The sequence below is a fragment of the Cebidichthys violaceus genome, unplaced genomic scaffold (genome assembly GCF_023349555.1).
Source record: "Cebidichthys violaceus isolate CVI_PGR_0920_01 unplaced genomic scaffold, fCebVio1.0.p SCAF_10, whole genome shotgun sequence".
In the NCBI taxonomy this organism is placed as follows: Eukaryota; Metazoa; Chordata; class Actinopteri; order Perciformes; family Stichaeidae; genus Cebidichthys; species Cebidichthys violaceus.
The window spans coordinates 12972168-12997621 of NW_027176263.1; the positions used below are offsets into that span (position 1 = coordinate 12972168).

Sequence of the window (25454 nt, forward strand, 5' to 3'; positions counted from 1 at the left end):
TAACGGCTAGGGCCAAGAGCCCGGGTTCAGTTTGTTCCGTCTGGGCTTCTGTAGAAACAAGGCGGTCGGCTCTGTGGCGAATACAAGGATTCTTTTTTTTCAGGAGATTATACGCAAAAGAAAACATACTTATTTACATTATATTCCATTTGTGCCAATAGATTCCCCTAAACACTGTTCCTTTAAGAAAGCTCCAGGGTCTGGTTTTACAGTAAATACACCGTTAAATGACGTTACATGATGTATTATATATACTGTATATAATTGAGATAGAAAGCAACTTACTGATTAAGAAGAACAGTGTCGGCAGGTTGAAGTGAGGTTCTGTCACCATAGACTGTATATAAGTTTGTTTTGTTTTTCTCCTCAACTTTATTTAAGGTAAACATTGACAATATAATACAAACTTTTATACAGTCCATGAACACAACACATACACATATAGGGCATTTGATTAAACTCATCCATAATTTCATTCAGTTAATAAAGATATATAACATCAGAGGGCAGTATAAATAAGATCAATATTTTTCAATAATTATTATTATAGAAAAATAATTATTTTGGTGACAGACAAAGGCTGATAATATATGTTGGAAGACGAAGCGACGCCCTAACTGAAGACTGGACAGACTGCATTCTCATTTTAATTTTGATGTGAGCGTAATATTGTAATATTTCACACAAAATGAAAATACAATTTTCTAACAATGTCAAAATGAAAGCAGCATTGTACATTTCATTGTCAAAGACTTAAAGATGTTGAAGATGTCCGCTCCATGAAGGTCTCTTTTTATTTGTTGGACTGCTGTTTGCCATGTTAAGTCTCCTGAAAACCTGAAAGACACTCGGTCACACGAAACATTTTATTCAAGTCGTTGCATTTCTGAAGATCTACTAAATAATGCTGGTTTTAATCCTCGCAGGTTTTTGAATTGTTGCTTGTGAACTGGTAAAATGTTGGGACCCTTTGAGGAGCCGTTTGAAAACTCATGATTGTGCTGCATCAAAAGCTTCTTCAAGGTTTAACAGCATTTTGCTATGTCTCCATCTGAAAATCATTTCAATGACTTGAAAGTAACAAAAAAAAAGGCACTATGACAGCACCTGTGGATGGCGACCAAGCGTTTTCATGCAGAGTTCAGAAGGAATTAGCAACACGACATATAGAGCCATGCACTGTTTATCTAGTGAAGTACCTGCTGATTGGTTTACAGTCAGGAAGTCAGAAGCATATTTTAATTTCTGAATGTCTTTCACGACCCTAGAGACTGATTGACCGCTGATACGAGAGTGCTGGCATTTTGACTTTATTCTTTTTATTGTCTCCTGTGTGTTTCTAATTAAACTGTGTGTGTGTGTGTGTTTGAATGCAACACTCTTCCCCCCCCCGCACAAGCTCAACACATGCACCTCAACATTGGAAAAATACATTTATTCACAGAACTAAAACTCAACGTCTCTTTTGGCAGAGTGTAGACTGACAGAGAATCTGCTGGGGAGGCCGTGGTCTGCAGGTTGGAGGAGGCACAGTTCATATGCGCAGGTTAAATATTTAAAGTCGCAGCACGTCTCACACCGATGTCTCCCGGCTCCTTTGAGATGCAGAAAACAGGAAGTCGGGGCCGAGTTCTCTACGCGACGTTCATCCCATCACACTCCCAATGATTCAACACAAACACACACCATCATGTGGTGCTGTGTTCACTGACATTTTAAAAAGCAGTATTTTCACACATACCTCTCATGAAGATAGTGTTGTATTTTTCCAGGTTTTAGGATTTCCATTGCTACCCCCAATACACTCTTATTTTGTAGGGACATAATTCAAATGTTAGAACATTTTAAAATGTGCCGTTTTATTGGGGATGTCCCACAGACGTTTTTATTTTCTACTGAAGAAATGTTAGAACACTTTTTTCGTGAAGGCAATTAAGGTGTAGGCAGGAATAAAAAATGAAAAAACCTGGGCAAACAAATCCCAAACTATCTGCACAGCTGAATATCGCTAGTAGTAAGTGGGAAAATATGGCTTTTGTCATTTGGTTGACGTGAACCTTTTCATTTTAAAATGTCAACTGGTGACTTCAATAACCAGCGTACCAAGACTGTCTTCAGTCTGCATGGCGATTACCTCAGAACCACAGCTCACACTCAGGCAACACTACAGTCCCATCGTCCCATTATGGGGGAGAAAAAAAAGAAAAGAAAAAAAGAATAAAGTGGAATAGTAGCTTAAATAAAAGTCCACACGGAAATGTTCGTCGACTTTCTGCAAAGTTTCACGTCTCCCAGTGAAAAGTGCTGCGTCAACAGTCACCCGGAGCTTCTGAGATGCTTTCCAGTCCGACATCCCGTCACTGTGGACAAAACAAAAAAAACAAACGCAAAGCTCAGAGGACCAGAAGCCTCCTCGTTATCCATCCGCCCGTCTGGAAGAGACGGTCCAATCACAGCGGCGGGCTCCACCGATCCTGCAGCGCTTTGATGAAGCGGAGATAAAGCTACGACAACCACTGTAAACACTGCCAAGGCATGTGAACAAAAACTAAACAATGAAACACCTTTGAGACTCTGCAGGGTCTAGATGTTCCCGTGTGGTCAGTGTGTAGGCGTTACTCGTTAGTGGAGCTAAGATGGATCCTCAACATTTGTTACCTAAACGCTTCCTGGTTGTGGTTGATGTACCGCTTCATGATTCAGAACACACTTTATTGTTTCATCATTAATACATTCTACACACTGAACAATTCAAACCCCTAACATTGGCAAAGGGGGCTCTTTCAAACCTGCAAAATAACATTATAAAACAATCATTTGTTATTATTATAAAACTTTCTAATTACACTTGCCCCGCATATTTAGTTTGGTTTAAAATACAGTAAGTTTACAATAAGTGTGAGATATGTGGCTGTTAAACCCACCCACCAGACGCACAGCCGTTGTTCTGTGTTGACGTGTGTGTGTGTGTGTGTGTGTGTGTGTGTGTTTAACTGCAAAACATGCTCCGGTCTGTGTCCACAAGTCTTATCCGTCTTCATCTTGCGAAAGCGTTGGGAGCTTAAAAACAACGTGTGGCAGCGGCGGCGGGAGGGTGGGTGGGGGGGCGGGGTGTTTTGCCCGAATGTCTGCGACGGTGCAGCGAGTCACTCCAGAAAAAGGGTGAGGCATGGGGAGGAGCGGGTGGTAAAAAAGGGTGACACCGATCCAAAGTCTGTTTCACCAGCAGTCAGGCCTCCTCAGGCCTCCTCAGGCCTCCTCGGTCCTCCTCGGTCCTCCTCAGGCCTCCTCAAGCCTCCTCCTGCTCGGGGAAGTCGAGGATCTTGCGGTGGGCTTGCCTCAGGTACTGCTGCTGCTTGAAGTACACCTTGAACGCCCCCTTGATGGCCACAAAGGCAATACCTCCCTGTAGGGAAAACAAGGTGTTGAAAGAGGGCTTAAAGGCAGCTTCAGAGTATATGTGGAAAATCCCTTCAAATCTCAGAGCTGATGGGGGGGGGGGGGGGGGGGGGGGGGAGCTGCCATGAACAGGAACTCTGAATAATCTGAGAGCAGACGGGCTGCATGAGGACGCTCTCTTTAACCAACACTTATAGTTACAGTATGGGGGGGGGGGGGGGTGTTCTCTAATGCTGCCCCCTTCCTCTGAAAGTCTCTCCCCTAACACCTCACACATTCTCCCTCAACCCCATTTTTAGAAACATTTGAAAATCACAGATTTAAATCCTTTTAATCTGTGAACCATGAGCCCGCCTTCTTCTTCCCCCCCATTGTCGTTCTTTTATACTTTTATTGTTTCTGTCTTTATTACCATGTAAAGCACCTTTCAACCCTCTTCCCTGTCTAACCGACAAGAAAAATGACAATTTACTTCTTCTCAAACATTACTAGTTATGTAATTAATGTCATCTGAAGAAAAGAAAAAACAAGATCATCATTAATAATTCAGAGAAGTTAGTTACTGTGTATATTGTCTCAAACAAAAATAGACAGAGTACATGAGGAAATCTGTCTCCTTCACAGTGACTTAGAATTTGACTTGATGGTGGGTGATACTTTAAATTAGGACCGACTGAATGAATAGTTCCTTCCATTAAAACTGCAGAATTAGGTATATTGGTATTTGATATTATTTGAAAAGCACTAAAGCAGGAACAGACACGAGGATAAATATCGTTGGGAAGAAATTGACTTACAAATAAAAAAAAAATAGGAATGATGAAATAAAGCCTGTGTGAGTTATGACAGAAAGTAGAGCGCTGAGGTCTGTCGGTAGGATGAGGGTTAAAGCTCTAAAACAATACAATCTATTAGCAGTATTGTCTGTTTAATCTCTCCAAAAACTGAATGAACATGTCATCTGTTTTGATGAATCCATATGAAACAGAACGTGTGTTTCCACAGACCGTGACCAGGAAGCTTCTACAGTCTGAGTCACGGTGAGTCAGCAGAGACTCCTCAACAACCACGCTGGGTTTGTGCTACGATTGAGTCTTACTCCAATATGTGCACTTTAATAGTGGTTAGGTTATTTCTTTTATTAAAATGACTAATATTTACAATTGAATCATTGTAAATATGTGTTACTTTCTGTTTTCTTCCATTATCAATACCGGTAAAAGCAACAACTAAAATCCTCGAGAGAAAGCACGATCGCAAATTATGAAATACTGTTAAAGCAATAGAACTTTAAAAAATATGTTTTTAATAACTCTGATTTGACCTGTAATAGTTGCTGTTGTCGGGTAAAAACCATTTAGATGATGATTCTCACGTTTTCCTTTTGAACAAAGTAAGAAATGTTCCTCCATTAGTGTGAACTGTTTAAACTGGTTTGGATGACTTCTTCTTCCTCCTTCCTGTAAAGGTGAAGCGTTCCGTCTGTCTCTCAGAGCTCAGCAGAGGACACAGTGTTCAGTGGGATCACATGACTCCTCTGCTGACCGCTCTGTCCTCTCCACTAGGCGAGTGAGGAGGTGGGCTTCTCTTCTCTTCTGCACAGTTAACACTGGTTAAACTGGAATCATATATTAACTAGCATGGTTGCCGTGTGTACTTTAAATCAGAGGAGACAAAAGAAGGGGAGCATGTAGAAAGTACCATTTAACTCACCTGAACACCTCCAGAATGATTTATATTCATGAGTCATAATCATCTATAAATAAACAGCAGCTGCTATGGCTTGATTTCATCAAGTGACTACTATGTATTTCCTGTATTGGGCTGTACCCACCAGGATGGTCCTCTGCAGGTTGGAGTTGACGCTGCTGAACATGAGCTTCCCCACGATGGTGGCGATGGTGGGGAAGACCAGAGCGCCGCACAGGATCCGCGTCGCCGACACGTGGTCCGCCAGGGGGCTGGCCTCCGCCGGGATGCGAGGAACTGGGCAGCCAATCCCTGCAGAGACGCACGGGGAGAGCAGCAGGGAGCCAGATGAAACGAGCACAAAAGTGTGTTTTGTAGCCTGAGATCTGGCGCGAGTGTGTATTCAGGTGTCCTGACCTGGGAAGATGCTGTTGAGGATCTGCAGCTTGTTGCAGTACTTCCTCCACAGACGCAGCACGTAGTCCTCCCAGCGGATCATCTTGCCGAGGATCAGCATGACGGGGATGGTGGGCAGGCCGATGAGCAGGAACAGAGGGTCGGCCCGCTCCATGACGTCCAGGCCCTCCTTGTGGCCCACCACCTGGAGAGGGGAGGGGCCAGTCAGAATGGAAAACCACAGCAGAGGAGTCAAACTGGTCGACTTACACTTACAAACAAGAATCAAAGAAGGGAGCAAACAGAGGAGCATGTGGGACTGGGCAGACCGAACATAAACCCAAAAGCTCTCATTGGTCACACCTGCATGACGGTGACGGCTCCGTAGGTGACCGCGGTCCAGTAGATGGAGCCCACCATGATGCCGGCAGCAGCAAAGGGGCCGGCCTTAGAGATGAGCCGGTCGGCCAGGTCCAGCACGTAGACCACGGGACCTGATGGAGGAAAACCGGCTCAGAGTGAGACATTTTCACAAGGTCAAAAACACGTCTGTTTTAGCAATATTCTGACAATATCTGATGGACTGCTTTAATTCACTTTTTGGATTTAATCCCGCTGAATCAGAGCAGAACGATTTTGGTAAATCCACACATGAACATCCCGTCACTGGCAAACATTCCGACACATTTTGTACTCGGTGAACAGCGTCAGAGTATTACAGCACGGGTCACGGGACTCCTGCCGGTAAAACAACCATTAGAACAAGAAAAGCATCCAAAGTCAACACTTTATACGTCTGCTTCGTCTACATAGAGGAGGCTGTACATTGCTTGTGTGTGTGTTAAGCTGACAGGTCAAGTGACGCGCTGCGACCCGGAAGCTCAACGTTCCAGTAAACGGTAACAGAACCGAGGACACAAGGAAGCTCAGCTAAATAAACCACCATGTGGCAAGACTCAACAAATAGAAAAATTACAACAATGCAGTCATGTGAAAGAATAGAAACTTTGTATTGCAAGGTGTGCACCAAACCCGACCGGCTTCAGAGGTATTGACTGACAGGGAGGAGCCTCTCAGCCAGGTTCCACCTAGATTCAAAACAAACAGGCCGACACGTAACAGGAAGGAAAGGATGCATCCGAAGTCCAAACGGGCTTTCAGAGGAGCTAGTCTGACATCAGGAGCAGGACCTTGGAATAAAACTTGAAATAAAAATTCTCTGCTGCATTCTCCTCTGACTCGAGGGAAGCCATGCAATATTTACAGGAAGGCAACCTGATTTCCCCGCTCAGACAGACCCATCCACATCCTATTAATAACTAGCCCAGGAGTCAGAGGGAGGAGAGCCACACAGCTCACAGCCTCGGTGTGTGCCGCAGTGAGCTAACTGCAGGACAGGAGCCACAGCACAGAGCGGGCCGGATTCAAAGACCACGAGAACCCATCTGCTCGAACCCGTCGTCCCTCCTGTACAGGCTAATCAACGCTAATGCTGCGCTACATCTACAGAAACAGTTAGGGATATGTCACGTGAGATTTCTGTAATTGACTGTTTACTAAGCATTCAGCGGTAGCACACTCTCGCGAGGCAAATGTGCAGTTTAACAGTGACAACGGTGGCAGATTCACCACTTTAGATTCAGAGTCGTTTCTGACTCAGCGAGTCCTCGACTTCAGAGAGCGATGAGTAAAAGCAGGCTTCTGGTTTCCTCCCCACGACGGTGGTTTCATCAGCTGTCACAGGCAGATGTTATCAGCTAGAGTTAGCCATGTAGTTCCAGCTTACGGTTCTTATAAACAGAGTAAAAATGTGCATCTGGTTAATCCTAATAATATACTATATTAATGATAAGGAAAAATCTACGACCCGGCTGACTAATATGTTTGGCAAACATAACACCGTCACAGGTTTGGGGTTGCTGGAGTGTGAACTTCCTCAAATCTAGTGAAGAGCAGGAGAGAGGTGCTAAAGTTAGCCTCCACTGACTTGTCATTTCAGCGGGCTGTCTGACAAACACACTAGTCTCTCGAGAAGGCTGACATTCATGCTCACATTTCTAAAATAGTGATCTCGACACGTCTCGTCGGGTTGAGAAATAAAGCCGTGAAGAGGCCATAAAAACAGCGCTGAGTCATCGGTCCTTGTGAAAGCAGGACTTGGTTCAAAAACACTTTCCCCTCTGGACGTGTCAGCGGCAGATTGATAGCTAAACCATCCTGTTTCATTTAAGCTACATGGATGGTGCACGGCAAGTAAATAAAAAAAAAAGAAGATCGACCTTGTGGCGCTACGGGCTTCCATCACTTAACGTTAAAGGACGGCTGTGCTGCAGTCGGTTACCGGCTGCTGGCAGAGCAGCCGAGGCATCTCAGAGGCATCAACGCAGACGTGGACGGGTTTAATGCAAACACCTGCAGAGGAAATCAAACTGGAGCTGCTCCGTTCACATGAGCCTCCACGCAGACTGTAAGAAGGGCAGCAGCTTTCTAAAATAAGTCTCTGGGGATATTTCGGGGGTTATGGGTTTTTCATAAGACGGGCTTTATTAAGCTGTTTGTACAGCCAGGCCACCGTGAGGCTGTTACCCAGAAGTGCTCGACACGAGTCGTTTTCACAATTCAGCCACTGCTACCTGTGCAGCCGAGTACATTCGCTCTATACAAGCTTCAGAGCACAGTTCAGTGCAGCGTTTTCAGCTAAAAGGTCCTGCTCTTTAGACAGCAGTGCTTCAGGCCACTCGTCCAGGAAGGAACCCGAAGCAAGCGAGAAGCATTTGGCGCTTTTAAAGCTACTTAGCGCGCAACGGAAATATCGCCCTTTTATTTCTAAAGCAGATCCAAACGCAGAAGCTCTCTCTCTCTCTCTCTCTCTCTCTCTCTCTCTCTCTCTCTCTCTCTCTCTCTCTCTCTCTCTCTCTCTCTCTCTCTCTCTCTCTCTCTCTCTCTCTCTCTCTCTCTCTCTCTCTCTCTCTCTCTCTCTCTCGTTCACCGCCGGCCTTTTGATGCTTTCCAGAGCTCGTTTTTAATGCACCTGTTTTTCGGCGACCGGATTGATATTGCATTAAAATGGCATATTTTGATGACAGCGTTGGATTTCTCTTCCGCTTCCTCCCTGCCTGAGCATTACGCCACCGCCCGCCGGAGGGAACTGGGTCGCCCCTTAATGGCTGCTGGCAGGATGGAGAGCTGAGCAATTCATTTCAGCCCCTGGCAGCAGATTCCATAATTAAGATAATTAAAAAAGAAGGAAGGGAGGGCAGGAAGTGAAGGGGAGAGACAAAAAAGTGCAATTCCTCAGTAGTGGGCAGTCATGCTGGCACACTGTTCCAGCTGGCTTGTCTCTCCCTCTCCCCCCCTCTCTCTCCCTCTCTCTCTCTCTCCGGAAAAAAAAAAAAAAAAAAAAAAAAAAAGGAGAAGCAAGGACACGTCGTCCTCGGAGTTCTATTGCCGGCCAAATTGGCATGATATGCTGGCTTTGGCTATGCAGCAGGTGCCGGTGGGAACAGGGCCAGAACAGCATATATACGTAGCTACCCTACTCTTTGTGGGCCGCAGTGCTGCTATCTTCTCTATCTCCTGTGCCACGAGCCGGTAATAAAATAAATAATCAAAACCCGGGTTAATAGAAAAGGTGATCTGTGGCTCCGGATCAAGCCCACATCTGATCCGGTGGCGGGCCGGGATCCCTCCCTCAGAGCCCAACATGGGTAATGCCCTTTAAGCCGCTAGAAATGAGCTGGCCTCAGCTGTAACCCCTGAGAAAATAACTACCGTGGCAGCTTCCAAACAGCGATCCCCGTCTCCACCTGTCCACCGCCCAAATAGAAAGCAGTCACTCCCGTGTTGTCGCCGAGCTGTGAAACACCAGGGCTGATTAAAGCCGCTGCAAATACCACCGTTTGTGCCACTAAAATTATATATTTAAAAAAGGAAAAAATATATACCTGAGCTTGAAAGTTTGAAACAAAAACACAACACACGTGGAACAATTGGCTGTCCTGCACAACAAGCACATGATAAATAGCAGGTAGCATCGTCTATATCCCTATAATAAAGAACGGGACAGGAACACTGCAGCAGTGATGCAGCAAAACAGACAGCGCCGTGCTCCTCCTGCTCACGGTGAAGCGCACCGATGCCCAGAGCGTCCTGCAGCTAGAGGCTGGAACTCCTCCGACGGCAAAAATACAATCCCAGCTCAGAGATTGGAGAGATTTACTTTTCTGCGTTCATTAGTAATATTCCCATAATACATCAAGCATGAAGCAGGACATATTGAAGGCCTTTTAAATGCCCATCTGCCTGTGTAACTACTGAAGACGTACGTCAAACATTTACAGCAAAGTGATGGAAAAATCACCTGAAAACTAAAGCAGTCACCAGGTAAAACCCATCTGGTTTTACCTGGTGGTAAAATTTGGCAATCTAAGTAACAAACTCAATACGTTGCATAAGCGGTTTGACCCAAGGCTGACATGTAAATCGGCAAGCAACTTTTGCATGTGGTTCTCCCCCGTGGGAAAGGATCAGGTCTGAGGCACGTCCTGTTCCTTACAATCTAGAAACGTCACCGTCACAGACCTGAGTAATAACGACGGGACGTTTAAAGTCACGGGGAAACACCGGAGGACTGCCGTGATTTCACAGACTCATCGGCAGAGCGGCTCCTCTCCTCCTCCGCTCTGTCAGCCCTTTGATGAGCTGCTCCGTCAGCTCCTCCCACCGTGACCCAGTTTCACTCTCGCCCAAGACGCATCCAGCATCTCTGCACGGCTCCGTCGCCGTCTCACACTTGCTAATGTTTTTAGGGGGAAAGACACCTTTCCCTGGGGATGAAGACCCTCCCAGGCAAACGCAACAGGCTCTGCGCTTATAACCAACCATTGCTCAACTTCCTGTCCTGAAACATTCAGCATTGTTCAGAACATAGTGGCTGGAAATCACTTGACTTCGATGGTTTTGGCTTTCGCACTTAATAAAAATGGAATAAATCAAGACGGTTACAGTAAATGGCAGAGTAGATGAATTAACCTGGTGCAGGTTGCAAATAGTTGCCATGATGTTGACTGGCAAAACGGGTTCGTCGACGACCAAACTATTCAAACTATGTTGGCACTGCTGGGTTAGACGACGGACTCAACAAGCCTGGAGTTTTTAGTCTGAGAGTAAATCACAAAGCATGTTGGTGCTAATGAGGGCATTGGAATTAAAACGGGAAAGAATAGAGAGTCTATTTGTCTTTCTTCAGTTATTTTGTTCCTCATGCTGTACTAACAAAATATGTTATTTCCTATCCACACAGACCGGTTACCCGTCAACCAAGCACTGCAGTAATTAGGGCTTTACCGAATAGTTAAAAGAGTTAACATTTGAGTTCAACATTGGAATGCCGTGCAGCTGTATTTGTTTGCGCGTCTATTCCTTCCGTTTAAACGTGGTATTTCTGCAGATGAATATCAAACCACACTGACATTAATAGTGTTAAATTATTTGTAGAATTATATTCCAGATGTGGCTGTGTAGTAGCGATGCGCAGGTTGACATTGCGTGCAATAGTACGCCTTCTCCTGTTTCTCAAACACACGCCTCACCTACATGTACATGGCTAACTTATTTAATCCGATGAATCCCTTTATTCAAATTGAGGATTTAGTTGGAGGATATTCCATGTATTTAGGGTTATGACGTCAAATATGACAACAGACATTCAAAGCTTCATTGGAAAACCTCAATAGAAGCTTTGAATGTATAAAACCAAAGAGACTTGGTACAGCCCTAGTAGTCAATGGGCCTCATTTACCTTCCCTTGCTTGTTCTTCATGAGACCGGTCATAAGAAAAGTCTGTGCGTCAGATCCACTACAGGTTCTTAAACCGCAGAGGTTTTCTCGCCCGTGTCTAATAATGATGAATCCCATTGTCTGTGTTGATTGAAGGTGTGAGCCAGTTCATCATAAAGGTAACCGCCCTGCCAATCCCCAGAGAAGAGCATCAGCAGGGCCGTGTGCAAACTGAGGAGAGAAGTTGTGAGAATTAAATCAAGAACGCCCAAACTAAAGTCTAAAGAGGGGAAGGGGGGGGGGGGGGGGGGACCAAAGTGTATAATGTTGGGTAGTCGGAAAATCAACAATAGAGTAAAAATTATGATAAATGATGTTGAAATTAGAAAGAGCCAGTATTTAGTGGAATAGGTCTGTTCAAATCAAGGAATTAAAATTGTGTGGCACGAAGGCTCTGTGCTGACATCTGTGTGCCTTCCATTTGTTGTGGTAGCGTAGCATTGTACTGCACATGCGTGGAACGCCTCTTCTAACATAACCTCTATACGCGTACGTGGTTTCTGTTTGACCGAGGCTCAAACTGAAGAGGAACCAAGAAAAGTTACATGTTGACAAAAAGCTAACACAGGCCTCTGGTAAATAAATGAGCCGTGATGGTGGCTAAAGACTGCTCTATCATTCTCTGAGGGCGCAATCAGTCAGCAGATCAGCAACAGGAAAGAGGAAGTTACCCTTTCAAAATAAACCACTGGCCCATCCATCACGATGCTATATTGCCGTTGACCAAACCACATGACAGAAGGAACATAAACTTAGGAGTGATGAGCTTGAGGTTCCACATTTTACCTCCTGGACCACAACTCCTCACTGTTGTTAAAAAAAGAGCTGGGTAAGAATAAGGACATAATGATGAGGCATGCTGGGAGAAAACACTGATGCAATGTGTCTAAATCATGACTTCAGAAGCTACCGCGTGAAACAGAGACTCGACTCATGTCTTTTAAAGCCCGAGCGTGTGAGTGAGACTAACATTAGAAGCACAAACATGTTTGTGAACGACTCCGATGAGTTCTCCTGGACCGAAATAGAATGGATAGCTCGAGTTTGAATATTAACCTAGAAAATAACTCCTAAAACTAAAATAGAAGATACATTGTCGAGTCCTCTAGAAGGTTATCTTTGATTTCAGCACTAATCTGTTAGGATTAATAAAAGCCCACAAACAGCAGGAGGAGGTTCATAATTATCATTGAATCCTGACCGTTGTGGATTTGTTCTAATTCGGCCTAAAGAGAAGACTTCCTTTTACCGTGTTGCTTGGCAACCAGTCAGGCATGGCTTCCCTTGACTCAGAGAATCGATATACGTGTGCTTACCCTTTCTGCTTTACATTGATGAATTTATAAGTAAAAGTTATTCTTTATCTGCAACACAAACACTGGGCACCCAAAGGCTCTTTCCACCAGTGAGAAGTGTGAACATAATTAACATTAACATTTCCAAATCACCTTATATTGTGGTATATGTAAACCAGCCGTTTCAAAGAGATATACGTTTGATACACGTGTTAAATACTTAAATATGAGCTATAAGCTATTGCTATAAGTAGGCTACAATTATTAGAACATTCAGGCTCAATGTACTGCAGATATAAAACACAATGGAAGAAATTCTGCAAATCTATTTGGTGACCCAAATAGCATCTCCTGCAACCCATCCGTGGGTCCCAGTCTTTGGCCCACTTACACTACCCATAATAGTTAAGCAATGTCTCTTTCAGACATGCGTCGCATCCTCAAACAGATGGAGACGCCAAGTGTGTGAAGGGTGGAGCATGCACCGATATGGCACCATTCTTTCTTTCAGAGCGGGCCTGTTGGAATGCTCTACTGGTTGTTATGGGGTTTTTTTCTGCATGCAAGGGTTGATGCAGCACTAATTAGCAGTCCGACTGGGACCTGTGAACCAATTAACACACCCTTAAATACAGAGAGGAATAGGCCTGGCAGACATATTCCCAAACTAGCCAGCAGACAGCCATGTGCCAATAATCGACTCTCAGAGAGAGAGCTGCAGAAATCCATCGGGGTTATCTACCTCGGAGCAGGAAGCGCTTTAAAGAAGCCGAGCCGGAAGTTCTGATTATGGAAGCAAAGTGACTGACAGCACAGCATCGGTCGCTATTAATATACAAGAACCCGTTTACCAGCCGAGCCAGGCCTCCTGCAGACTAGCATTGTCTTGGGGCCAGCTACCGTCCCAAATTGCAACTTCTCTCTCCTTGAGGTTGAACTGGCAGTGGCTGATGGGTAACTCGGTGACAACTGTGGACAATTAACTTTAAATGTGTCCAGGTTTTGGCATTTGGCTGCAAAAAAAAAAAAAAAAAGTCAGCAAAAGGATAAAACTCTGGTATTCTTTTTGCTGTAACGAGGATATTTCTGACAACAAACAAGCGTGACAAGAAACTGAAAAGCGAGGAGGTTCTGGCCAAATAAACATGGCGTGTTTTCACTGAATGAGTCATGGCTGGTGTTCGGGAGCGCTTGAAGCCCTCGTCGCTCTGACTCGTCAGGATAATTGAGGCGGCCACTTCTCTAAACTGCTGCTGGTCCATCAGCCAGGAGCTGCGCTGTGTAACAAACGAGCGCCCTTCTGTTCCTCGTCAGGCTCAAAAGGAAATATTTAACCAGATCACCACAGAACCATTGCTGGTTTCGGAGTAAATAAACACGCACTCAGGCGAGACGAACTGAATCGCTCTCAGAGCTTTTGGGTACAGTTGCAGGCGGCAGCTATTAAGAGCGTCCTCAAAGAGGAGCTACGTGGAAATGTGCGCTCTGGTGCCGCTTCGATGTTGACAACTGGTACAAAAAGAGAGACGTTGTGGCATTTTGACAATACAACAAATGAAATCCAGAAGTTGGAAACTTTTCTGGCAGTTTCTCAATCTATTTTAGTGCTATAGAGCATTCTTTTTCACCGTGTTTGTAGTTTAAACTCACATACTAAAAAGAGTGAGATTCATTGCACTCTTATAACAGTCGCAGAGGACAGTTTAAAAAAACTAAAATGAATGCAGCAGAACCAGAGACAGTCTGTTCTCTATCATGCATTCTTCTTCCTTGTCAAAACGCACCTACATTACCCACAATTCAACTCAACCGCCGACAGTTCAGCCTGAGATCTGAGCGTCGTTATGCTAGTAGCAGCTTATGCAGGGTCGGGCCTCTAGCTTCAAACAGAGTTGAGGAAGCGGGCTTCAGGTTCGTTAACGTCGCTTTTTTCTTTTCTTGGCGCAAAAAAAAAAGAAGAAACCACACAAAGCTCAGCTAGTGCCACATTATTCTCAAGCCTCCAAGCTTATCTGCCTCGTCCAAGTTTTATCGCCGTGAGATGCAACCCACCCAGTTTGGGAAAGACGATGAGGTATTCTGCATTGCATTGTGGGCAGGCCACGCGTGCCGTGCTGTTGCCCCGTTGCTTCTCGTCCACCCAGCGCTGCAGGCAGGCCTGGTGAACCCACTTGGTGGAGCCGCGGCAGCGACACGGGCGCACCCACTCTGCCGTGCGGTCATCCTCGTCTGTGGCAAAGCACACCCAGCAGCTCCTGAAAACACAGAAACACCCACGGGTGGGATGAAGACAATGAAACACAGGCACCCTGATAACAGATTTCTAAATGAAGCTGACATTTTTTTTTGTAGTTACATTAAATCACAACTCCCCCAAAAGAAACCTGAGCTCCCCAGAAGCAACCACATTTCTATTTTGGGAGGGTGGAGTGGGTGCTAACCATTAGCATTTCTAACATTGCGATGAATTAAATCAAACATCCTGTCGGTCATTTTAAATGCATGTGGTCTGATCAGACTATAGACTTTTGAAATCAGCTGCATGGGTCTGTCAGCTATGCGTTGTTTTTGTTTGGAAGTAGGTCATGTTTTTGTTTCTTTTCACATTGAGGCAGGTATGAACATGTGTTTGTGTGTTAGACTGGAGGAAGAGAGAGAGAGAGAGAGAGAGAGAGAGAGAGAGAGAGAGAGAGAGAGAGAGAGAGAGAGAGAGAGAGAGAGAGAGAGAGAGAGAGAGAGAGAGAGAGAGAGAGAGAGAGAGAGAGAGAGAGAGAGAGACTCTTTCATGTTCACTTCAAACATGACTCAAAGGTTTGGCTTAGATCAGGCGCATTTGGGGGAAAGTGTCGGCCATTTTTGACCATTTAGGGAACGACGACAGAAAGCAATACATAAACCCTATAGGCAAACTAGAACTATGTGATGCTGACTGCTTATCAAGCACAGCAGGAACAGTGACATTTTCACTAAAACAAACAAAGGCAAAGCATGTCTAGGGGATCTTATCTTTTAGATCACAACAACATACCGTTTATTATCAAAATCTAAATCTTTTTGAACCAATATATTCAAAATGAGGCCAACATATACCGTACTTGTGTAGTTACTCTTCCTTTTCACTGAATATGGCCACTTGCTTTGCCTGTAGTTTGAGCTACATTCAATCACACTACAACTGCAACTCAAACCCAAATCCCAGTCGTCTCGTTGTGATATTCTGATCAAGCACAGCTAGGATGTGCAGTGGAAGCACATCGGGGCTCGGTTGCAGACAAACTAAGGACACACAGTCCCTCTCGTGTGCGACACCCAAACCAATGCCTTGTTCTGGACTCAAGCCAAACCGTATTTTAACACCCCCCCCCCCTCCCCTCCTCCTCCTGCCCACAAGCATCCAAACATATCCTCCTTCCTCTCTTCTCCCACACAGCGAAGGTCCTTCTGAGTGACCTGTTGGTCCACTTAAATGAGGCAGGAAGAGTCCACCTCCTCAAACTTCTGCCTCCTCCCTCACAGGAAAGGAGCCATTAGTATGTTTGGCCCGTCTGCTGCACCGTGTCCCAATTAACTGGACTCCTTCTGAGAACAATACACCCACTAGCTCCATGTCAGCCCAACATCTGGGGAGGTAACCTGACGTCCAAGTTCCCCGACCTCACCACAGCACTTCTCCGACTGTGACACTATATTGCTTCTCCATAATTAATCAGGAGCATGCGACTGGCTGGAAGCTTCACTACCCCTGTGTGTCGCTGCATGAGGCTAAGTTCAACAATCTAAACCAGTGACATGTCTTATTTTAGCTGCTACATACTTGGAAATAGTCATAGGTTAGACCTGAATAATTGATTTAAGAAAAATCAGCAACACCAGACCATGACTACTAGAGCCAAGCTCCTAAACTATGACTAAAGGGCTCCATTGGATCCAATAAAAAAAAGTAGGAAACAGTGTGATAATTGTGGAAATGGAGAAAAAGAACCAACTCGACTCCAAAATGTCAAGATTTTCCTTTAAGTCGCATTCACATTCAATTATGCCTGGGACTAGCTTGTTGCTAGGCGATGCACTCAGGTTCAGGGGCTGACCCATTTACAGCCCGACTATACGCGAGTGACATTTAGGTTCTCATTTTCATAATTACACTGAACCTTGAACAGTTGGCATTTCACTGGATGGATGAAACAATCATTAGTCTGCGCACACGCGCACACACACACACACACACACACACACACACACACACACACACACACACACACACACACACACACACACACACACACACACACACACACACACACACACACACACACACACACCTCCCATAAACCCTGGCATTAATTCAATCTCTAATAGAGACACATGTTCTTTTTTTGCTCTCAGTGTGATTATGTATATTTTGATTATCATTCACATGAGGACATTTCTGTCACTGACTCTACTGCAATAACTCCGCTCCACGTCCATCCATTCCACTGAACACTGCCAGGTCGGTTTGAAAGTGGGCCCGGTGCAGCTTGAGGAGTACCAGACGGACCAGTATCTCTTCTCTGACAGGGTTTACACAACCAGCTGCCCGTGCCTGATAAGATTTATCTAAAGTTTACTGTTCCGCTTCCTGTCGGTCACAGGTATGCCTGGAATGGAGGAAACCCGTCGCCTTTTCACTCATTAGGAAGTATTATGTGTCTTACCACATCAGAAATATCTTACTGTGGAATGGAATAAGCTTACTGCTCCAGGTCTTGTCGGCAGTTCATTTGTGTCTCACTGTGGCAGAGACATCATTGTGCTAATAAAAGGCAAACATGGCCCCGAACTGCTTCTCATGAAAAAACTAAGCAAAATGCTTTGTGGAGAGAGAGGTTGGTGGACTTTGTAGTCACTTCAAAGCAACTTTTTCTTGGCCACCTCCAGCAGCACTGTTGTTCCGTTGTTAGCTCAGTGAATCCCCACAGTACACCGTGTATATTTTTACACTCCTGCCCCCCCACAGTTGAATAATGGATGCCAAATCTGTGGGCCTCCGTCATCGTCGTACTGAGGTCTAGGTGTGCTCCGTTACCGGGACCACAGGGGAGTAGAGGGGGGCTCCTCTGTGAGAGACCGTGGACGGCCAACTTGGATCATTTGCTCGGGTTGCTGCCTGCCTGCAGTGGATGATTTTTCCAACGCTCTCCTGGTGCTGAATAAAACATGACGACGCAGGAGAGGGAGCCTTGGGGTCGAGGCGCTCAGGTGACACGGCCGGCTGAAGGACCAGGACGAGTCTGACGGAAACATTAACCCTCCATTCACACGTCCGCCTACCGTCCATGGAACTGCCCACCGCTTCTGACAGGTATATGAGTCCGACACTACATGTAATGCAAACTCACACTTTCTTTTGCACCGCAGAGCTGGATAAAAAGAAAAATATGAATTGTGAGTTTTTTTTCATACACGGGGGTGGACATAAAACAAACAAACAAGAAAAACAGCACAGAAATTGAAACTGATGCAGCTATAAAACATGACGATGCAAAGTGGAGCGCAGCAGCAGACAGATGTCTCCACAGGAGAACAAAACCGAGCGCTCCCTTAGATTCAATGGCTCCTGTTCCTGTAACCCGGCCCTGCAGCGTGACAGGACCTAATACAACAGCACCGAAACGCTATCCTCTGTGAGAAACCTTAATCTCCGGCTCGCTGTTGCCTCAGCCCCGCTGAACAGAACAGTCGGGCAGATAAGCCCAAGCTGCACATGTACAAAATGGTGCTCCTACATATTATGCAATGTGTTCACGAAACACACTCGCAACATACTTACACGACAAAAGAAAAAAAAAAAACGAAGCTTGAACCGACGGACACGTAATGTTGACCGATGGTTCCGCACACCTGGCACCCCGTTACTGCTCAACAAGGTCTGGAAGGAGTCCATAAAAATGTCCTTTAAGAACATGAGACGCGATGGTGGCGAGCAGCCTAAACTGTGCTGAGGCAAGGTGACCTGCCGTCTCCACCACTTATTTACACGTTAAACAGGCAAACTCGAGTGGGGCTTTGCAGTTTCCACAATGAAGCTTTAATTCACTTAATCCTAACCGACTGCTTTGAAACTTCAAGGGCAGGCAAACAGCGGTGGGTATCATCCTTTTTTTATTCCACCTCAGCTGAGGACGTCCTTTTGACAATCTAAGAAAGAGCAGAGCCGTATCATGGAGTCACAGAAACGCTCCGATGGCGGGCTGTGGAGGAACGCAGGACGACAGCGTTATTGACACTGTGTGCAGAGACGAGCGTAGACGGCACGGACACTTTCTCATCGTCTCACGAGTCAGGCTCCCGGTCTTTGAGAAGCGCGTAAGCTTAGCCCCACAAAGGCTCCTTTCACTCAGCGGCCGTCACGTGACTGTGGGAAAACTGGAGGTTCCTCGGCACAAAAGGCGGAGCACAGGGGCACTGGATTCTGTCCCAGAAAGATATCAAAAAAGGAAGGTTATGGTCTAGGGGGACTTCTCCATGTCTGGCTGATTCTAGTCACCAACTAGTCTTGTCCGTGTCAGCTCAACAACAACAACAACAACAACAACAACGACCCATCCTGTTTGGGGGGGGGAGATTGGAATAAGGGCCGACAATTCTATTTACATCAACGATAAGCAAGCAGGCTAAAAACCTGTGTCTATTTGGGCGGTTTCAGGTGCGATAGAGTCGTACAGTGCCCGTCTGTAGAGCTCCGCTCCATTTCAGCACTCTGGATAGCGCCGCACTGTCCACGCAGAAACACACTCTACACGACAATTACGCGGCCATTATTCTGAAATAGTCACATGTGTCTCGGCCAATAGTTTTGTTGTTTGTAATACTTGTCTATAGAGAGCGTAAACAGAAGGTGATCAATGAGCACTACACATTGGACGATTTACAAGACTTGAACAATCAGATTAAACTGTGTAGTCGGGGGACACCCCTAAAAATATACACCCATCAAGAGTCTAAGATTAGTACCTTTAATGCGATAGTTGTATAGTGTTGGGTATTTTCCACGAGGTGTACAAAATAACAGGGTGTCCTTACAATGTTGTGCAATCAACTACCTTGAAATAACACCTTGTAGACAGTGTCAACAAATCTATTTTTCTTGCAGTTCTGGCATGTATATTGTATTATCGCACATAATTGTTTGAGACATTTATAAAAATAACTGAAGAGAAACTGACCAGTGCGCATTATCCAGGGAGGTGCGTTTGTTATTCATCAGTTAATGACAAGTGAGTTAAGTTTGTTTAGTGAGTCAACGGACACAGGAACCTCCCAACTCTATTGCTGCTTCAGGATACTTCATAACAAAGTTGGGTACTTCTACGAACCTACAGTGCCAGGTGCTGTGACCTCTGTATCATATTAACTTGTGGACAGGAGTCCAGGAAAAGGCGTTTGTTTACACTTTGATCGGCCCATGAGTGGCTGGCTTCCAAAGTTAAGAATACATCCAGCAGAGGAATCCAATCCATGAATCCAAAACGTCTTCTTTAAGGACGTCTCTGGAGTCTCATGTCTCGCACATATAATGTTCACATGTAATGTTCACATGTATGTAAATATTCTAGGAATGTTAATTGTGCCGTCTGTAGATGCTAACAGTAGAAAACGTTACAAAGCATTGAAAGAAGGTTCTATGATACAACATGGAGTTGGAGGCCAATAATACAAACAGGGTGGCCTTCAGTTAATAGCTTGTGGTTTATATCACTCGAGCCTGCTAGCTAAACCACCTAGCTAAAGACCTGTCATTTGGTGTGACCTTTCTCTGAAGCTAAGGCCACGCACCACAGGTTATTTCTGCAAGCTGTAGGTTACCGAGCCATGAAAGGTCTGCTGCTGATCGGGTATTATTTTCGATTTGAAATAAGTCATTCATTGTTTTAGGTTTTGTATTTAACAAAGAAAATGAGCGTCTTTTTCTCAGGATTGAAGAGGCTGTAGACAGTAACAAATCCTCCACCCCACACCAAAATTGAATACATTCATGGCTACAGGGTCAATCATTATTAGCCCTTATGTGCGCGCGCGCGCGCACACACACACACACACACACACACACACACACACACACACACACACACACACACTTATATACCCATTCTTACAGAGAAGAAAGGGGGTCAGCGATTTAGACAACAAAAGCAGACGAGAAAAGAGTAAAACAAGGAGGTTGTGTGCGAGCCAATAAAAAGGTCAGGCCGAATTGAAATGTGTCCCCCACATCTATTTGTGAAACACTGCATTGCAGGGGCAGCTGGCTGCTTGTGGCAGGCCCAGATAAGAGCGTGTGTGCAGCCTTATGTTTGCCAGTGATAGAGGCTGGGTACACAACCGTCGAGAAGCAGGGGGACATGACATACATCTTCCTGCTATCAGCTCCTCAAACACTGCCAGGGTTACTGCGTCTGCTACACACCAGCAGCACACGGCTGAAGAACATTTCACACACAGCTCACGTGCCCTTCCCTTCGTTCTGCTACTGTACCATGTGCTCGGGAAATGGTTTCAAAATCCAAAGTTCAATATTGACAGAAAGTGCTGCCTCAAAGGCCTTTTAGTGCCCACTGCACGAGCTGTCCAACGCCAGGAACTAGTCTGAAGAAACGGCCCACCGCTGTAGTTGGTGGACCTAATGTTGCAGCATCTGCTCACCACCAAGACGGAAAATTCTGCTCACATATGATGACGCTTGGGAGGAGAGCAACCGTGGTTTTGTCCGACTTTAAAAAGTGAACCCAAACATATCCATGAACCATCGTTTTAGTACTACACTGAATGAAGGATGGTATGCATTAGTCTGGTCAGTTATGAAAAATGATTGAGGTTCTTGTATATCCAAGTCCAAGTTTGCACTTCAATTTTGTGTTTTGCCAGACTTATGAATGCAATGAGCTTTTACCTGCCAATCCAATCAGTGATTATTTGACTGAATTCATTACATAGACTTTAATTACCCATCCCCACATTTTGAAGAGAGGCATTAAATTACCTATATTGTCCTTAACGCACACACAGAGAACATCTACTTCATTACTTCAACACCTACTCCCATCCTGACGGAACTCTAATATCACGTTTGATCCAGCAGATTCACTCATCTTGTTTTGCAACTGCATTACAATCAGAACTGTATGCAGCGTCGGAAATACACGAGGGCAAAGGGAAAAACTGCCCCTAAGAAATATAATGTTGCCCCTGATATCACTAGGTGAGGGGCAAAAAAAATGCCCCCATAATTTCCTCTAATAATAATGATAATTTAATGAACTTGTCAAAAACATCGTAGCCTATATGACCCGGTCCAGTTGCCATAGAATGTTTTTGATTTTCGCCTTGACTGATGTTGCGTGTGCGTGAAGAACCGAACGTTATAAAAAATAATAATAAATGGAGCGCTTCTTAATACGAATGCCCCCGGCCGTCCCTCTTAATCACGGCCCCAGTTCAGAGAGAAAACCCACAAAATAGAACCGGAGTCCTATTCCATTATTCCTAGCTGCGGTATTCAGGCGACCGGGCCTGCTTTGAACACTCTAATGTTTTCAAAGTAAACGCTTCGGACGCCGCGGGACACTCAGTTAAGAGCATCGAGGGAGCGCCAAGAGGCAGGGGCTGGGACAGACGGTAGCTCGCCTCGCGGCGGACCGTCAGCTCGATCCCGAGATCCAACTACGAGCTTTTTAACTGCAACAACTTTAAGATGCGCTATTGGAGCTGGAATTACCACGGCTGCTGGCACCAGACTTGCCCTCCAATTGATCCTCGTTAAAGGATTTAAAGTGTACTCATTCCAATCACAGGGCCTCGAAAGAGTCCCGTATTGTTATTTTTCGTCACTACCTCCCCGAGTCGGGAGTGGGTCATTTGCGCGCCTGCTGCCTTCCTTGGATGTGGTAGCCGTTTCTCAGGCTCCCTCTCCGGAATCGAACCCCGATTCCCCGTTACCCGTGGTCACCATGGTAGGCACAGAAAGTACCATCGAAAGCTGATAGGGCAGACATTCGAATGAGACGTCGCCGCCACGAGGGCCAGCGATCGGCTCGAGGTTATCTAGAGTCACCAAAGCGGCCGGGACACCCCGAGACGGGCTTTGGGTCTGATAAATGCCCGAAGGTCAGCGCTGGTTGGCATGTATTAGCTCTAGAATTGTTACAGTTCTCCAAGTAACGTTAGAGCGATCAAAGGAACCATAACTGATTTCATGATTTTTCCCCGGGCGCCTGTCATGGGCAGCCCACTGCTCCCTGATACAGGGATGGGTCAAATGCAGAGACAAATTTCCCCTGGATTTCAGTCAGTGGGGGCAAAAATTGCCCCCTAAAAAATATGTAAATTTCCTACCCTGACTGTATGTGATGGTACTAAAAAGTGTGAAAGCTTGCGAGTAGAAAAAGCCATGAAATATAATTGTTTGACTTTTTGAATTGCATGAATTAAGTTCAAATCAGAGAAAAATGCCTTGTGTAGTTCAAATCGTCCTGAGCTCTGATAGAGGATGATAACAGGTTCCAATTTTGTGTTTTGAAATTTGCCGATGTGGCAGCAACCCTGTCGTTTTCATCTGATCCCAGGCTGAGCTTTTCAATAATGTCCAATGATCTCCAGCTTGACAGGTAACAACTTCCTGTTCCCACTGTATCTCTGACATTGCTTATTTTGGCCGACCACACAATAAGTATTGACGTTGACATGTCTGATCCCATCAAGCTTACCAAAACGCTAACTGCTCACTCAATCAGACATGGTCGGTTAGACCCAATGACTGAACTGCTCACTTCTTACTGGGATAAGCGCTATGAATTCAGACCAGTATAATTGAACCTAATGCAGTCTTTAAACTGGGTTAACTGTTCACGACCTGTCCCGATGGATCCCTCCCCTCCATGCGAACATTGAACTGTTCAACCTGGAGCTCTGCATTCTGCCCAGCAAGGCTTCAGTCTATCCAGGATGTTGTCAGACATCAGAAGACATCTTTGAACTCCTTACGTCAGCTGGAAAACTTGCCACTGCAACACTTTCCAAGGGCTTTAAAAGGGAATTCACTAACGTGTGAGGGTGTACACAGGCGTTGGACAGCCATGACAGATTGCTTAACAGCATGACGAAAAGCTAAAAATGTTCAATTAAGTGTCAGAAACACACAAAAAGAGTTGTTCATTAAACATTATTTCTCCCCAACGTTAGCTTTGCTTTGCTGCAGTCTGATGCTTACAATTTCATAAAATGTATTCCCATGATGCTTCATGTTTATTTGTGGTGTTGGAAGTTTCAAACATTGATTTTGCCCTTCAATACCCCCACAGTGCAGTTTCCATTGTTACTTTGCCTTTTCCCCCCCAGTTTAGAGCAGATACATTGCAAACCTGTGTGACGACACAAACTTTGTTCATACGCACAATCAGACACGTTATGGAATAACTGAGGAGTTACTTAAGTTTGGTTATTGTGTGTGTTTACACAGTACGTTTCAGGGGAATTAAAGTAAACTTTCATTCAGAGTCTTGTGCAACAGAAGATAAGCAGATGGTTTACACATGCAGTGTCATAATGACTTAACTATGAACGTGACATTTTCACATATCTTACTGGACACAGCCTTCTACTAGCCTCGAGGTCAATAGGTAACCAAATGTTTGAGAAAAGTGGGGTCAACATTTTAACCAAAACAAGGTTATGGTTATTAAACAATATATATATATATATATATATATATATATATATATATATATATAAAAATATGTATAATATATATATATAATATATATATATTAAAAAAATATATGTATTATATATATATATATATATATATAATAAAAATATATATATATATATATATAATAAAAATATATATGTATATATATATAATAAAAATATATATGTATATATATATATATATATATATAATAAAAATATATATGTATATATATATATATATATATATAATGTTAAGGAGAACATGGTCATAGTGAAATGCAGGTAACGTTATTAATCATATGACAGAGGTAGCGGAGGACGTCATGTATCAACACATAACTAGGCTAGTAGTGATTTTACGTAAAGCTACGTAGCTGCCGTTAGCAGGTTAGCGATAAACTTGAACTCACCTGTCCAAATTCTGCTGCATGGCCACTGCAGCCTCTTCCGCCATTATCGTAGAAAAGCAAAGAAAAGCTGTCTTTGTTGGCGGAGCAGACGGACTGTGTTACAAATAAAACATTAAAATGACACGCCTGGTGATTTGCTGCAGCTGTGGTTAGCGTTAAATCACTTGCTAGCTAGCTGAGGAACTAAAGCTAACTAGCTACACAGGCCTATGTGTTGATACGGCGAGTAAGCTGCAAATGAGCCAAAACTGGTACGCATTTAACTACTCCTTCTAGAGAGCATCTATCTGCGACCGATGAGCTACTTCAGGTAAAAACAGCTCCCCTTTACATCGGCAGCGGTCTCGTTGTGAACTAGTATTATCGCATTGGCGTGTCCGCTTGACTCCATTAGCTGTCGGTCTCTGAAGGTAACGTCAAATAGGACTGCTGTACGTGTCTGCGTCATCAAAACAAGGTCGGCGCCGTTCCACTCGCTTGGGAAATGTAGTTTCATAACGCTTCCCTCCCTCTTATGACCAAAAATATCAGATTCATGTTCTGAATCCACTGCCGGCAAATGTGCCAAAGAGTGCCACGACTGCGTGAAGATTACAACCATCATGAAGATGCACATATGGCTACAGAACACTTCTAATAGCGGTAAGATGTGTAAATAAGGCTACAATATATACAAAGTATTTGCTCCACACCTCC

The 25454-nt window shown here is 44.7% G+C and overlaps 1 protein-coding gene across 2 annotated transcripts; it reads right to left on the reverse strand.

Annotated features, from left to right (window-relative positions):
• Positions 1-1297: 1297 nt before the first annotated feature.
• marchf5 (membrane-associated ring finger (C3HC4) 5) lies at positions 1298-25167 on the reverse strand. Of its 2 annotated transcripts, none has more exons than XM_068726505.1 (6): positions 24759-25167; positions 14671-14873; positions 5848-5978; positions 5506-5689; positions 5234-5385; positions 1298-3406 (listed from the first exon to the last, which is right to left on the reverse strand). In XM_068726505.1, the coding sequence occupies exons 1-6, from the start codon at positions 24800-24802 to the stop codon at positions 3290-3292; spliced, it is 831 nt and encodes a 276-aa protein (XP_068582606.1). In that variant the 5' UTR covers positions 24803-25167; the 3' UTR covers positions 1298-3289. The 2 variants fall into 2 exon arrangements, with proteins under 2 accessions (XP_068582606.1, XP_068582602.1); XM_068726501.1 differs by having other exon boundaries at positions 5234-5400.
• Positions 25168-25454: the final 287 nt, after the last annotated feature.

Excerpts from the sequence above, each read along its gene's own strand:
- marchf5 (XM_068726501.1), bottom strand. The coding sequence starts at position 24,802 with ATGGCGGAAGAGGCTGCAGTGGCCATGCAGCAGAATTTGGACAG. Across the intron at positions 14,874-24,758 it reads ATGCAGCAGAATTTGGACAG|GAGCTGCTGGGTGTGCTTTG; the intron begins GTGAGTTCAAGT and ends CTGTGTTTTCAG. Across the intron at positions 5,979-14,670 it reads CATCGTCTTTCCCAAACTGG|GTCCCGTGGTCTACGTGCTG; the intron begins GTGGGTTGCATC and ends TTCCTCCATCAG.